The sequence below is a fragment of the Urocitellus parryii genome, chromosome 1 (genome assembly GCF_045843805.1).
Source record: "Urocitellus parryii isolate mUroPar1 chromosome 1, mUroPar1.hap1, whole genome shotgun sequence".
NCBI classification, from domain to species: Eukaryota; Metazoa; Chordata; class Mammalia; order Rodentia; family Sciuridae; genus Urocitellus; species Urocitellus parryii.
In genome coordinates, this window is record NC_135531.1 from 213372651 (window position 1) to 213386996 (window position 14346).

Consider the following 14346-nt stretch of genomic DNA (forward strand, 5'->3'; position numbering starts at 1 on the left):
CCACTGCTAGTTAACTGCAGGCAGAGGCGACCGTCTCCTTTCTCTGACCAGCAAGTGGGGTCAGACAGGCGGTCACACACTATGCACATGTGTGTCTCATCTGCCCATCCTCCCCGTTGTTGCAGGTAGCAAAGCCACTTTAGCAGAGAAGGCTTTAACTGTGAGCGGCAGCTCCTGTTTTTGATTGTTCATGTTAACTTCATTTCCATCCTGGGATCCCTAATGGCCAGAGGCATCTGAAATAGGAGAAAAACTAAGATTGTCAGCCCCCAAAATTCAATAGTTTATCAACATCTGGGAGGTAGGCGAGTGGCCCAGTTCCTGCCAGGCGCTGCTTCTCAGGATTCTGCTCTCCCCCACTGCAGGTGCTGTACCTTGTTGAGAAGGGAGCCGTGATTGAGCATGTGGACCACAGCGGAATGCGTCCCTTGGACAGAGCCATTGGTTGTCGAAACACCTCTGTTGTGGTTACACTACTCAGAAAAGGAGCCAAGTTAGGTCAGTGAACTGCGCCTCTGTTCAGCTTCAGACTTCAGAGTCCCTTAGGGAGCATGAAGCTCCTGCTCCCAGGATGAGAAAGAGAGCACTTCCTGTCTCTCGTCCTCACTCCCCTTCTCTCTCTCCTCTGTGTTATTTCATCAGTCATCTAACATGGTTTAAGCAGCTTATGATAATCTTATGTGTGTGGGTAGAAAACAGAAACTAAAGCTGAGGCCAGTGTGGAGTCATAGGTATTTGGGACACAGTGGAGCCACATCAGGGAGGAGTTACACTGGGCTCTAACTCTGGGGCTGGTGGAGCATCAGTAGGAATGGAAGCTTACAAGGTGATGCTGGGGAGCGGCCAAGGCTGAGGTCCTCTGTTCTATAGCAGCCAGCGTGGTCAGCCCGGCTGGGGAGGTGGTAACCCCAGTGTGGTTTCTCTGAAGGAGAACTGGAGGGATTTCTTGGAAGCATGATGGGCGCACTACCTGAACTATGTATGGAGGGGCTGAGCAGGGAGAGCCCTGTCCCTATGCTTCGACATCATACCACTCAGCCTGCGGAGGAAAGAGCAACTAAAGCATCCCTATCTTGGTTTAATGCTTAAGAACTTTGCCAAGAGCAATTCTGGGCCAAGGACTGTGATGAAAGCACCGTTTGCAAATATTAAGTGGTTAATGGCACTGGGGACTTGCCTAAGCAGGGTCCCCATTTTAACTTGATTCTCCCCACAGCCCTGTAGGTGAGTAGTGATAATAACATCATTTTACATGAGAAAACCAAGACACATAGTTAACTAGTAAGTGGCCGAGTCACAGCGTGTGCCTAGGACTTTGCCTTCCTGCAATGCCCCAGTGCTTGGAGTGGGCTGGAGAGGAGGCAGTAGCTATGATGTAGGCCAGTGGATGGGGACAGGCCGGAGGGCTCAAACTAAGACACCTCAGAGTGGACTGTACAGAGTAGGCTGCGTGGGACTCAGGGCACCAGCCTGCCCACTGCTGGCATGATGGGTGCGTAGGGAGATTACTCTGAGGTCTGGATCAGTTGCTGCCACCTCTCAAAAGGAAGGGGTGGGTCTTAACTGCTCTGATGCCTTAGTGTCTCATTGAGTTTTTCAACAGGACAGATTGGTGCTGGCACCATTCTCCACCTGTGTGCCTAGTTCAGCATAAAATAGGTTAGAGCTCCAGCTTACCTCACAGTTGCTCGCTCCCTTTCCTCCTCCATACTGCCTTCTGGAAGCCCAAGACACAACAGTGGTCCCTGCAGTAGGGCTCCTGCTGTTTGTGTGCAGCTGTGAGGGCGACAGGAGAACTGAACTGCTTTTCTCTGGAACTTCTGAAGCACTCCTGAAAGCATGTTTGTTTTGCAGGAAATGCTGCCTGGGCGATGGCCACTTCCAAACCTGATATCTTGATTATACTTTTACAGAAATTAATGGAGGAAGGAAACATGATGTACAAAGTAAGTGGTAGCACCCTTTCTCTGCTGCAGTAACTGCCTCAAAGCAACCTTTTAGATGGGTATTTATGGCCAGAGGTGTGCTTCTGCACACAGCATATGTAACTTAGTGGTAATGGAAGTTCTAAGAGATGCTAACTTGGCCTCATGCCCAGGATTTGTTTAATCTCTCAACAGCAGAATCTTAACTAGAAAGCACTTCTCTTTTGTGTCTGAGAAACATCACTTCAGAACTAATTCTTGAGGCTGAAGCTGTAACTTCCTGCCTGAAGCTGTGGAGAGTCACCTCTATCTCATCTGGCACAGCAACAGGAGGTTCCTTAGCCTTCATGTTCTCCCCACATTTAGAGCACAGCACTGGGCACAGTATGTGACCCATGGAAAAGAATACCTGGGAAGTATTTCCAGAAGAAAATAATCATTCAGTCTCCCAAGCCTTTCCTATCATTTTATCTATTTACTTACTTTTTGCTTATGGTAGTACTAGAGATGGAACCCTTTATATTTTAGTTTGAGACAGGGTCTTACTAAATTGCCCAGGCTGACCTCAAACTTGTAATGCTTCTGCCTCTGTCTCTTGAGCTGCCACCATGCCCAGTTTTTCATAGATTTTTTTTTTTTTTGGTAAAATGTAAATAACCAGATAGCCCATATTTTAGGTTTTGCAAACCACAGTGGTACAAAGCAGCTACGGATAATACGCAAGTGAAGGAATGTGGCCGTGGCCCAGTAAGAGTTCGTTTGTGAAGACAGGTGGCAGGCCAGATTTGGACAGCACGCTCTAGTTTGCCAACCCTAGGTCTAGATAGACATGGAGGGCATTTACATAGATTTCTATTTTTTCTGGACTGTAATTAGATAGAATTAAAAGATTACGAGGGAGAAAAAAAATAGATTGTTACCATCTTAATCCTTTTTACTATCAGGCAGCTGTATTTGCTATGTTGTACGTTTTTTCCCTTTTTATTTTTTTAATAGTAACAAATAAATAGGCATATAGCATGACCCAGCGGGGCTCCTGGCTTGGAATCAGTTTGAAATTGAGTTCAGAGTGTGCATTGTTGTGGCTTTGAAGTGGTTTTAATATGGATTTTGGTAGGCAATTATGTCAGAAACATCAAGCCATTTTCCACAGGCTGCGTGCCTGCTGCGCGACGGGGCTGACTGAGCAAATGGATTTCTTTAGCCTTGAAAATGATGTGGTGCTGCTCTGATTTTTAAAGCCCATGTTTTAGTTCTTCCTTAAAGAGAAATTATTATTCTGCAACAAGCTCTGGGTTTATCCACAAGTCTCCACTTGCCTTGGAAACCACATCATTTTTTCTTCTGATTTTCATTACACTTGGCCTTAAAAATATCTTTAGATGAGAGATCCTTCTTGAAATAACTTTTAATCATACATAATAACTAAGAAGGTAGTTGAATTCATTAAGATGGAAGGATATCAACTTGGCCATTTACAATCCTCCTCTTGTAAAGCCATCTTCCCCCTCGTTGTGTGACCGCATGTCATGGAGGCCAGTGTGGATATGGAGCTCGAGCATGTTCGGGCTGGTTAGTGTCCTAGCTTCTGCCCTGGCACCTATTCACCTTTCCATGTGCTGGGAGGGTTTTACGTGGAGGTCTCTAGGGGGTGAGAGTTTATTCTAAAAAAGGAAAAATTTCTGTGATTTTTTTTTTTTTTTTTGAATCCTAGAAAGGGAAGATGAAGGAGGCAGCCCAGCGGTACCAGTACGCCTTAAGAAAGTTTCCTCGAGAAGGATTTGGGGAGGACATGAGACCTTTCAATGAACTAAGAGTTTCCCTTTATCTCAATTTGTCTCGATGCCGAAGAAAAACAAACGTAAGCCGAGGCCGTTATTCTAACCCAGACCTTTGGTGGTAGAACTCACATGGCAAAGGCCAGCCCTGCCACAGACCAAATCCCAGGTCTGGATCTGCTCTCTGACTGGTATCCTTCCTTATAGGAACCTGTCCTGTAGGAAGCAGCACTGTCTGCTCTCTGATGACCACCTGTAGTCACAGTCACTGCCCGCCTCCCCACATGGCAGGGAATGCACTGGGCTTAGTTTCCTCTGCTCCCTTGAGAGAAGCAAATGCAAACTGCTCCTCTCCTCGCTTCCCAGCAGGGACACTGTCAACACTGCCACCAGTTGCCCACCCCCATATTCAGAAAAAAGGTCCCAACACAAAAGTCTATAAAGTCTGCCTGTCTAAGGTTCCTTAGGTTTGCACAGGGAGCTTGCCAGTGACTAATTTGTAACTAATTGTGGTTCACTCATGGTTAATTTGTAACTAGTAGAGGTTTCAGTACTTTTTTTTTTTAACTTCACCACCCCCGACCCCTGCCCTTGCCCCCATCAGACCTGCCTGTTCCCACATTGTCACCTTCCTACTGAAGCAGACACACCTCTACCAGTGCTGATCTGCACCCCTGGCTCAACTGCTGATCTCCCTCCAGAGCCATCAGTTGCTGGATTCCTGAGCATAGTAATGGCCTGTGATTGTCTAACCAAATCTCAAACAAGACAAACGGGAAAACTAATCTTGTCCTTCATCCTCCTCTAATTATCTCCCAAAACTCTGCCACCTTTTAGCTGAGGTCCTATGAAAGAGTTGCCTGTAATTGTTTCAGTACTGCATCTGACTTGTGCATTTAAATATTGACACCAGGACTTTGGCATGGCAGAAGAATTTGCTTCCAAGGCTCTGGAATTGAAACCCAAGTCCTATGAAGCCTTTTATGCTAGAGCAAGAGCGAAGAGAAATAGCAGGTACTGTCTGGGGTCACCTGTCCAACTACAGGAGCCTTCCCTCCGCCCCCGCCTTTGGAATTAAAATTACTAGTTGAATTTGAGGAAGTTTTGCTTCATTATGGTTACTCAGATGCCTCTTGTCCCTTTGAATACTAAGTTAGCATCTTCCAGGAGGCAAGGTAGTGGGTGTTATGGGTGATGGCTAAACTCCTGTTGGCTCCCAAAATCTCAGTAACTATTCCAACCCATTTGAGACTCACTGCAACACTGAGCACTGGAGTGAGTCCATGTTTTAGGGAGGTGGCCAACCAGGGGCAGGGAGGGGAGGGAAGTGTAGTGCATGCCTTCTGAGAGGTAGACGTAGTGAGGGGCCAATGGAGGTACTGTGGCGTCCACTGAGTTGCACCTACATAAGCCACACAGATCTGGGTTAGCTGAGTAACTGTGTGCTAAACAGGACCTGGTGCATGGTAAGTGGTCAGACCTCATGCAGCTACCTTTTTCTTCCTGTGAGCACAGCTAGTTTCTGAACAGTTATAAACAGACCATGTTCATACACGGCCTATGACCATATCTTATGTCTTCATATAAAGGCAGTTCGTGGCAGCTCTGGCTGACTTGCAGGAGGCTGTGAAACTCTGTCCCACCAATCAGGAAATCAAGAGGCTCCTGGCCCGTGTAGAAGAGGAGTGCAAGCAACTCCAGAGGAACCAGCAGCAGAAACAGCAGTGCTCCCCTCCAGCTGCACCGGGTGCCTCTGATAACGAAGATGAGGAGGACACCCCAACCCCTGGGTTAAAGGACCACTTTCACTTCGATGAGGCCGAAGAGGAGGAAACTTCTCCACAGGAAGAATCCATTTCCCCGACTCCCAGGTGCCAGCAGCCATCCTCGTCTGCCCCTTCCCCGTATATCCGAAACCTTCAAGAAGGGTTACAGTCCAAAGGCAGGCCAGTATCGCCACAGAGCAGGGCAGGAGTCAGCAAGTCCCTAAGGGAGACTGTGGCTCAGCCGGGGTTGGTTATGCAGCCCACCAAACAGGCACAGATAGTGAAAACAAACCAACACCTGGGTTCTGGCCAGTCTGGCATCAGAAACAGTAGCACAAAAATACAGGTCTCTTGTCAGAATCCTCCTCCAAGCCCCATGCCAGGCAGGATCCCTGCAGCTCCTGCTGGGAGCAGAAACCAGCATGTAGAGGGAGCAGGTACCTTTACTGTTGGAGCTGGTTCTAGCCACTTTGGGGATCAGCTGGGCCCCAGCCAGAATGTCCAGCTGCAGCGCAGTGAGAGTGGTGCTGCATATGCTCTGCCAAGCAAGGCGAAAACTGCCGAGAGGCTCCTGTGCCATGCCTCTGTGGCCATGGATGTAGCCCCTCCGAGCCAGGGCGGACCAGTGGGCTGCGGCGATGCACGACACCCAGCTTCCCTCACCAGCTCAGGCTCCTCTGGTTCTCCATCTAGCAGTATAAAGATGTCAAGTTCAACCAGTAGTTTGACTTCAAGCAGTAGTTTTTCAGATGGCTTCAAGGTCCAAGGACCAGATGCTCGAATTAAAGACAAGGTTGTGAGCCAGGTGCAGAGCAGCGCCACCGAGCATAGGCCCCCCCGCAGTACTCCATTCATGGGGATCATGGACAAGACGGCAAGGTTCCAACAGCAGAGCAACCCTTCAAACCGCACCTGGCACTGCCAGGTGGCAGAGGGGCTACTGACGGGCACATCCCCCGCTGCAGCTGGCCTGCAGTGCTCTAACTCTGAGAAGCCCTCTCTCAAACAAGGATATACCAGCCAAGCCAAAACCTGTTCTGCCTCCACCCTGAGTGGCAGTGTCCACAATGGGGCCCAGGTGAAGGAGCTAGAAGAAAACAAGTGCCAAATTCCAGTCCACCGCCAAGACACCAGGGTAACTAAGAGCGTTTCTCATCTTTACCAGGAAAGTATCTCCAAGCCACCACCTCATGTCAGTAATGAAGCCCACAGGAGCCACCTCACTACAGCGAAACCAAAGCGATCATTCATAGAGTCAAATGTGTGAGCCTAAAGAGACTCATTTGTAGGATTTGGAAAAGTGTGTTGGCTCCTGGTGGTAAATAATTAAATGGTTTTTCATCATAAAAATCACTTTTTAGCCATGTTTTTTTTTCTTTTTTTTCCCATCTAGGGTGGATCAGATGCAACTGATATATTAAAAATATAGAATAAAACTTTAATAAGTCACTAGAAATCACCATAATAACGCTAAATAGAACTAAAAACTACAGTTAGCTTTACCCATCAAGTTAAAAATTTAAGACAGTAAAGAAGATGTCAACTTTTCTTAGGAAAATTATTTGATTTTTATCACTTTCCTCCTAGCCTTTGCTATGTGGTAAAATCATGGTACTTAACAATGGCCTTTTTTTTTTAACAAAAGGTTTAACTCATGATATAATATCCTAATGACATATTCTAGAAAAGATGGGATTTTCAAGTTACAGTTCCATTGAGTCAAATTCCAATTTTATTTTTACATATATATACAATTAAAACCTGAGTGATTTTTAGCTGAATTTATATGACTATAAATATAGCTTATATTTTCTTTTTTTGTTCTTTAAGCAAAACATGAAGTATTGTTCCCTTTATAAAAGAAGTTCTTTTAAGAGGATTAAACACTTATTCCCACGTTACGGTTCTTAATCAAAATACTTTTATAGCACCTTTTTTGAAACAATATTCATGCTTCAAGGTGTTCTAATACGTGGAAACAGTCTAAGCTCTCTGGAACCTTGATTGGTTGTCCTAAATTGGATTTGAGCTAAAATACTAAGAGCAGCATTCTTAGTAGCTAATAGATTCCGTCTCAACTGGTTTCAAACTGCTCTTATCAGTGCTAATGTTCCTAAAACAAGCCTTCCAACATCCCTTAAGGACAGTATTTAAGTTGGTTATTTAACATATGGTTGGTTGTTGCTTTTGTTATACAATCATTACTTCATAGTCACATGTTGTATATATTAAATAGCCCAGCCTTATTTGAACTTGTAAATATAACTATTTCAAAGTAGTTAATCTAAAACCAGAAGCAAATAAAATCCCAGTCATGTATTTGCATGTTCTTTGTAAGTTTCATCCACGCTGGTTATTGCACTGAATGATGTATTATTATGGCATGTTAACAGTATATCAATAACGGCACTTTATCTCATTTATATAAGAACACCTTCGAGGTGCTACTTAAGTCCAAACTGATGTATTATGCATTTGTAAAGACAAGGTACAAGAATGAACCTTGGTTCAAAGGTATTTTTATATGAAATTGTGTGCTATTGGAGGATGTTAAGATACTAGGTTAAGAGAGGTGGAAGTATATTTGTTTTATATGTTGGGATGTGAAATTTATTTTCTAGAATTGGGGAAAAGGAAGTTCTATATTTGCAGAATGTTTTAAAAATGAATAGTTATGAAGTTCCTGTGAACATCTTTAGGGTTTTGTATGAATAGGAACTTCCTGGTGTCATTCTTCAACATTTGTTCCTGCGTGTGTGTACAGTGTGCTTTGTATAAACAGCTTTATCATTTTTATAGGCTTTCCATGAGTTCTTCTATAACTACTATAGCTTATTTATTATTTTCTTTAATATTTGTGAAAGTCTTACTCTTTTGTTATGTAGTTTTGTTTCTGCACAACTACTGTACTTTTCCATAAGGAATAAAGGCCATTACTAGACTTGGGTTGGCATTCATTGACTCACTGGATAAATAGAGCACAACAGCTCCTGCCTTGTTTTAACCTCTGCATTTCACTCTTTGCTTTGGGGTAATACTTTTCTATACAAATACTACCAAATACATATTAAATTTCATTTTATAATTTTAGAATAAGGGTAGCAGCTTCTAGAAATTCCAAAATATTCAAGGGTCAGAGTTGGTGTTTTTGTCTGAAATAGAAAGTATGAGGAAAAGCAATCTGTATTAGTTGTCTGTTTTTGTTGGCAACAGGAGATCTTTAATATTTTAACTCTCGGGCACTTTGGCAATACACTGAGCATTGTTATGACAGTTTGTTCTTTAACACATTTGTGTTCAGTGTTTGTATTTGTCTTTATAACCACATATTTCAGTTTCAAAGGAGTGAATCAGAGTGAATGGTAAGCTGTTTTATCATAAAATTCTAAGTTGGAATCTTCAGCCTAATATTATTTTAGGTTATTGTCTGGTAACTAGTATTGCTAGAAACCTAAGTATATTCAGTCTTTCAAAGCTATAGAAAGTTTAAAAACAAAACCCGGGTTGCAGTTGTAGCTCAGTGGTAGAGTTCTTGCCTAGCATGTGTGAGGCATTGGGTTTAATCCTATCCACCACATAAAAAAATAAAGGTATTGTGTCCATCTTCCTTTTAAAAATATATATTAAAAAAACTGGATAATACATAATTCTTGTCCTTGGGTGCTTGGACATGCTTGTCTTTTCCTGTAAAGCAGCCAGTGTGTTAGTAAAATTAGTAACACATTAAATTATGATTTTGATTTAGTCTTACTAAAAGAGGACACTGGGTCAGTTAACCCAAGAAGTGAAATTTCATTAGGAAGATGTGGGTCAGAGGGCACAAGCGCTGGTTCTACATAATCCTGAACCAACATTGGGGCCCAGAAAGTCCACTGAGTGAACACCAGTCAGGATGGTGGTGGTGGTGTATTAAATACCCCAGAGTACTATGTAAAAATGCCATTGTATAATTACCCTGCAAGAACTTCTAAAAAGTCTGAATTTTAAAAGGAGGCTAGTTAGCCCCTTTGTATATTATGCAAAGTCAAATTGACTTATTCATGGTAATTTATTTTATCTAACTTGTATCTGGGTTTGAATAAAAATCCTTAGTATCCTACAAATTGAGTCCAACAAAATTGCTTATTAAATGTCTGAAGTGATTTTCTCAATTATAAGCAATTTATAATTATTTTGTTATAAATCCTCAAGTTATCAGACAAATGGCTATTAACTAGGATATAAACATCTGTTATGTAGCATTCTGATCTTTAATTGTAAAGTGATATGACCCATACCTAACCAGAATAAATTTAAAGCACTCCAATTTAAAGTCAAAGTTTTATTTTTTTCATTAGTACAAAAAAGATGTATAATTAAGTCCATGAATTTTAAAGAATGAAAATTGAAGATTTTTATAACTAAATTTATTTTTCCTTCTGTTTTGCTTTTAATAATGCTTGCTTAGTATTTAATTCAAATGAGATCACTGAAAATATAAATAATACAACATAACAATTTATTTATTTTTGCAGTATTGGGGATCAAACCCAGGGCTTTGCACATGCTAGGAGTGCTCTGCCACTGAGGTACATTCCCAGACCCTTTTAAAATTTTTTGAACAAGATCTCGCTAAACTGCTGTGACTGGCTTCAAACTTTGATTCCTCTTGCCTCAGTCCCCTGAGTCGCTGGGATTTCAGGCATGAACCAACTTCAGCTAATAGTTTTATTTTTGATGTGTCTCCAGCCATCGATTGATGGCCATTTTCAGAGTCCTATTTGGTGTAAGAACCACTGAAGGAAGAACCAGATTTGTCATTGGACTTGTACGCTTCTTTTTGCTGATCCAATTTTCCATTGCTTCCTTTTCATATGAATAGCCATCTTGAAAAACAAAAAAGTATACAAATTATTTGAAATGTAGGAAAGTAGATAAGGTTTCTAAAATGAACTGAGTATAAAAACTCATTGCCAAGGCCTCATTGGGTTTTAAATGATATTCCTGTCATGCTTGGACTGCTATACCAACGTAATCCCTGCCACAACTGAAATTCTAGTGTTTTACATGCATTAAGATTGGATTATGCTCTGTCACACCCAGTCACCTAGAACAGTATCATTATAAACTCATAGCGCTTTATATGGTTCCTTTTGAACACTGCAACTGAGACCAGGATCTTGTCAAAAATTCAGTCATATTGGAAAAAAAAAAAAGAAATGGAAAGAGCTAAGTAGAGTAGTAGTAAATAAAAATTTGGCTAAAAATGAGAAGGAAAAGATTCTTAGGGATAACTAAGCTAAACTTTCTTCCAAACTGAAAAGTCAGAGGAACATCTAGAGATACAGAACTCGACCTACTCAGAACTTGACAGTAAAGAGATTTAAAATTCCCCCCACCAAAAAAAAAAAAAAATCCACTTTTTAATACTGCCTTCTTGCAAACTTATTTGCCTTTACATGTGTCAAAATTGGAGTTTTTGCTTCATTACTTTCATTTTTATATTTGTAGTTCTTTTTCTGAGGCTGACACTCTGGCTCCCATCTATTTGCTTTGAAATAATGGCAGTATATTACTATTTTTAAGTGTGAAATTTAAGATTTCTTTGATTCTATCATCAGGTAAGTCCCCAGTCTAACTGAAGTACTGTGCTTGAAAATTGTTTACATGTTTTAGAAGTAAAAACTATTAAACATTCAGGAGTCTTCTCTCTCCTGTCCAGTCCTGTTCCTCCCTTCACATAGGTAACTGTGTAGATCAGTTATTGTATAAGCAAATGCAAATGCATACATTCTGCATAAAAGCTAGCGTACACTCATTTGCACCATGGTATGTTCTTTTAAAAATGTTCTCTCCTCCCCACCGTAGTCTCCTGTACATCTGGATGGTTTCTGGTTTTTTCTTTTTATAATAGTGTTGCAGTGAACAGTCTTGAGCATGTCACTTGTAATTTTACTAGACAGTGTCAATTTCCTTCCTAGTAGCAATGTTTATGAGAATGTCTACATGCTGTATGTCGGATGCTACAGCATCAACAGAACGTGATGTCTTAACTCATAGTGTTATCAATCTTTAGGGGAGCAATGGAAGAATGGTAGGAATTTTTCTGCATGTTTGAGCAACTGGTTTTCTTTTTCCTATGAACTACAAACATTTTTGCCTATTATTCTTATAATTGTCCTTAGGAGAAAAAAATTCTATTCAGGAGAGTTTTCCCCATTCCATCAAGGAACTTACCTACATTTTTCTTCTGGGACTGGAAAAATTTTGTTTATGTTTAGATTTCTGACCTATCTGGAATTAATTTATATGTGAAGTAGGAGAAATACAATTTTATCTTTTCCCACAAAACTGTTCAATTGTCAGAATACTGTGGATTTAAAAATACTATCACTCACTAAATTTCCCAATTCACTTGCATCAACATCTGAATTTTTAAGAATTATTTTCCATTGGTTTATTTATGTGCCAATGATACAACACTTTTAGATTTTGTAACTTGTTCTAATAACCTAATAAGACTACCTTTCTTATTGTTTTCTAGGTTTTTTGTTTTTGATGTTCTTACTTATTCTTTCAAGTGAAATCTAACACTCACCTTCAGTATTGCTAGGAAAAAAATGTTTATAAGGATGTTAAGTTTGTAAAATGAAACAAATATCTTGTTGAGTCCTATCGTCTTTGTATCCAAGTATATTTTTTAGGGATGATCTGTAGTTTTCTTTATATAGATCTGATAATTTTTGCATATTATGTCTAGAAGGTTTTTTAAGAGATACATGACAGTACAGTGTATTCTGACATTATATGTACATGGAGTATAACTTATTCTAATTAGTATTCCATTCTTGTGGTTGAACATGTGGAGTTACAATGGTTGTGTATTCATGTATGAGCATAGGAAAGTCATATCCAATTCATTCTACTGTCTTTCTTATTTCCATCCCCCTTCCCTTCATTCCCCTTTGTCTAATGCAATGAACTTCTGTTCTTTCCTCCCTACCCTCTTTCTTGTGGGTTAGCATCCACGTACCAGAGAGAACATTTGGCCTTTAGTTTTTTGGGATTCGCTTATTTCATTTAGGAATGTAGTCTCTAGTTCCATCCACTTGCCAGCAAATGCCATAATTTTGTTGTTCTTTATGGCATAAATATATATGCCACATTTTCTTTATCCAATCATATGTTGAAGGGCATCTTGGTTGGTTCCATAGCTTAGTTATGGTGAACTGAGCTGCTATAAACATTGAAATGGCTGCATCACTACTGCAGTATGCTGATTTTAAGTCCTTTGGGTATGTACCAAGAAGTATGATAACTGGGTCAAATGGTGGTTCTGTTCCAAGTTACTGAGGAGCCTCCATACTGCTTTCCACAGTGGTTGCACCAATTTGCAATCCCACCAGCAATGTATGAGCGGACCTTTCCCCCCATAACCTCACCAACATTTGATATTTGCCATTGATAATTCAATGATATTTGATAATTGCCATTCTGACTAGAGTGAGATGAAGTCTCAGTGTAGTTTTAATTTGCATTTCTCCAATTGCTAGAGTGTTGAACATTTTTTCATATATTTGCTGACTGATATTTACTTCATCCGTAAAGTGCCTGTTTAGTTCCTTTGCCCATTTGATTGGTTTTTTTTTGTTTTTTTTTTTTTGTGGTGCTTGGGATTTGAACCCAGGGCCTTGTGCATACAAGGTAAGCATTCTATCAACTGAGCTATATTCCCAGCCCTGATGTTAAATTTCTTGAGTTCTTTATATATCCTAGAGATTAATGCTCTGAGATGCAGGTGGCAAAGATTTTCTCCCATTCTGTAGGCTCTCCATATTCTTGTTTCCTTTGCTGTGAAGAAGCTTGTTAGTTTGATACCATCCCATTTATTGATTCTTGATTTTACTTCTTAGGAGTCTTATTGAGGAAGTTGGTTTCTAAGCTGATTTGATGGAGATTTGGGCCTACATATTCTTCTAGTATGGCCAGAGTCTCTGTTCTAATGCCTAGGTCCTTGATCCACTTTGTTTTCTGCAAGGTGAGAGGGGTTTTATTTCATTCTGCTACATATGGATTTCCAGTTTTCCCAGCACCAATAGTTGAAGAAGCTATCTTTTCTCTAATGTGTATTTATGCTGCCTTTGTCTGCTATAAGATAACTGTTATTTATGTGAGTTTGTATCTGTGTCTTTTATTCTGTTCCATCAGTCTTCATGTCTCTTTGTGCCAATATCATGCTGTCTTTGTTACTATAGCTCTGTAGTAGTCTAGTATTGATCCCTCCTGCTTCACTTTTCTCGATAAGGATTGCTTTGGCTATAGAGGCCTTTCACCTCTTTTGTTAGATTGATTCCCAAGTATTTTATTTTCTTTAAGGCTATTTTGAATGTAATAGTTTTCCTAATTTCTCTTTGAACTGATTCTTCATCAGTATTTAGGAATGCAATTTATTTATGGGCATTAATTTTATATCCTGCTACTTTGCTGAATTTATAAATTCTAGAAGTTTTCTGGTGGAACTTTTTGTGTCTTCTAAATATAGAATCATATCAGCAATAAATAGGGACAGTTTGAGCTCTTCTTTTCCTATTTATATCCCCTTAATTCTTTCTTTTACCTAATTGCTTTGGCTAGAGTTTCAAAAACTATGTTGAATAGAAGTAGTGGAAGAGGGCATCCTTGTCTGGTCCAGTTTTTAGAGGGAATTTTTATCCCATTTAGAATGATGTTGCCTTGGGTTTAACATATATAGCTTTTACAATGTTGAGGTATGTTTCTACTATCCTAGTTTTTAGAACATGAATGAAAGCTGTATTTTGTCAAATGCATTTTCTGCATCTATTAAGATAATCATGTGATTCTGGTCTTTAAGCCCATTGATTTTGTGATGAATTATAT

The 14346-nt window shown here is 40.4% G+C and overlaps 2 protein-coding genes across 2 annotated transcripts in view; one reads left to right on the top strand and one right to left on the bottom strand.

Moving 5' to 3' along the window:
* Tanc1 (tetratricopeptide repeat, ankyrin repeat and coiled-coil containing 1) overlaps positions 1–8392 on the top strand; it is a 229778-nt gene extending 221386 nt beyond the window's left edge. The window contains exons 23-27 of the mRNA XM_077802626.1: positions 366–498; positions 1855–1946; positions 3640–3786; positions 4617–4717; positions 5293–8392. Of these exons, the coding sequence (XP_077658752.1) occupies positions 366–498; positions 1855–1946; positions 3640–3786; positions 4617–4717; positions 5293–6736 (1917 nt within the window). The 3' untranslated portion in view covers positions 6737–8392. The remainder of the gene's footprint in view (positions 1–365; positions 499–1854; positions 1947–3639; positions 3787–4616; positions 4718–5292) is intronic.
* Positions 8393–9839: 1447 nt separating this feature from the next.
* Wdsub1 (WD repeat, sterile alpha motif and U-box domain containing 1) overlaps positions 9840–14346 on the bottom strand; it is a 44025-nt gene continuing 39518 nt past the window's right edge. Inside the window, exon 11 of the mRNA XM_026401465.2 lies at positions 9840–10334. Within this exon, the coding sequence (XP_026257250.2) occupies positions 10177–10334 (158 nt within the window). The 3' untranslated portion in view covers positions 9840–10176. The remainder of the gene's footprint in view (positions 10335–14346) is intronic.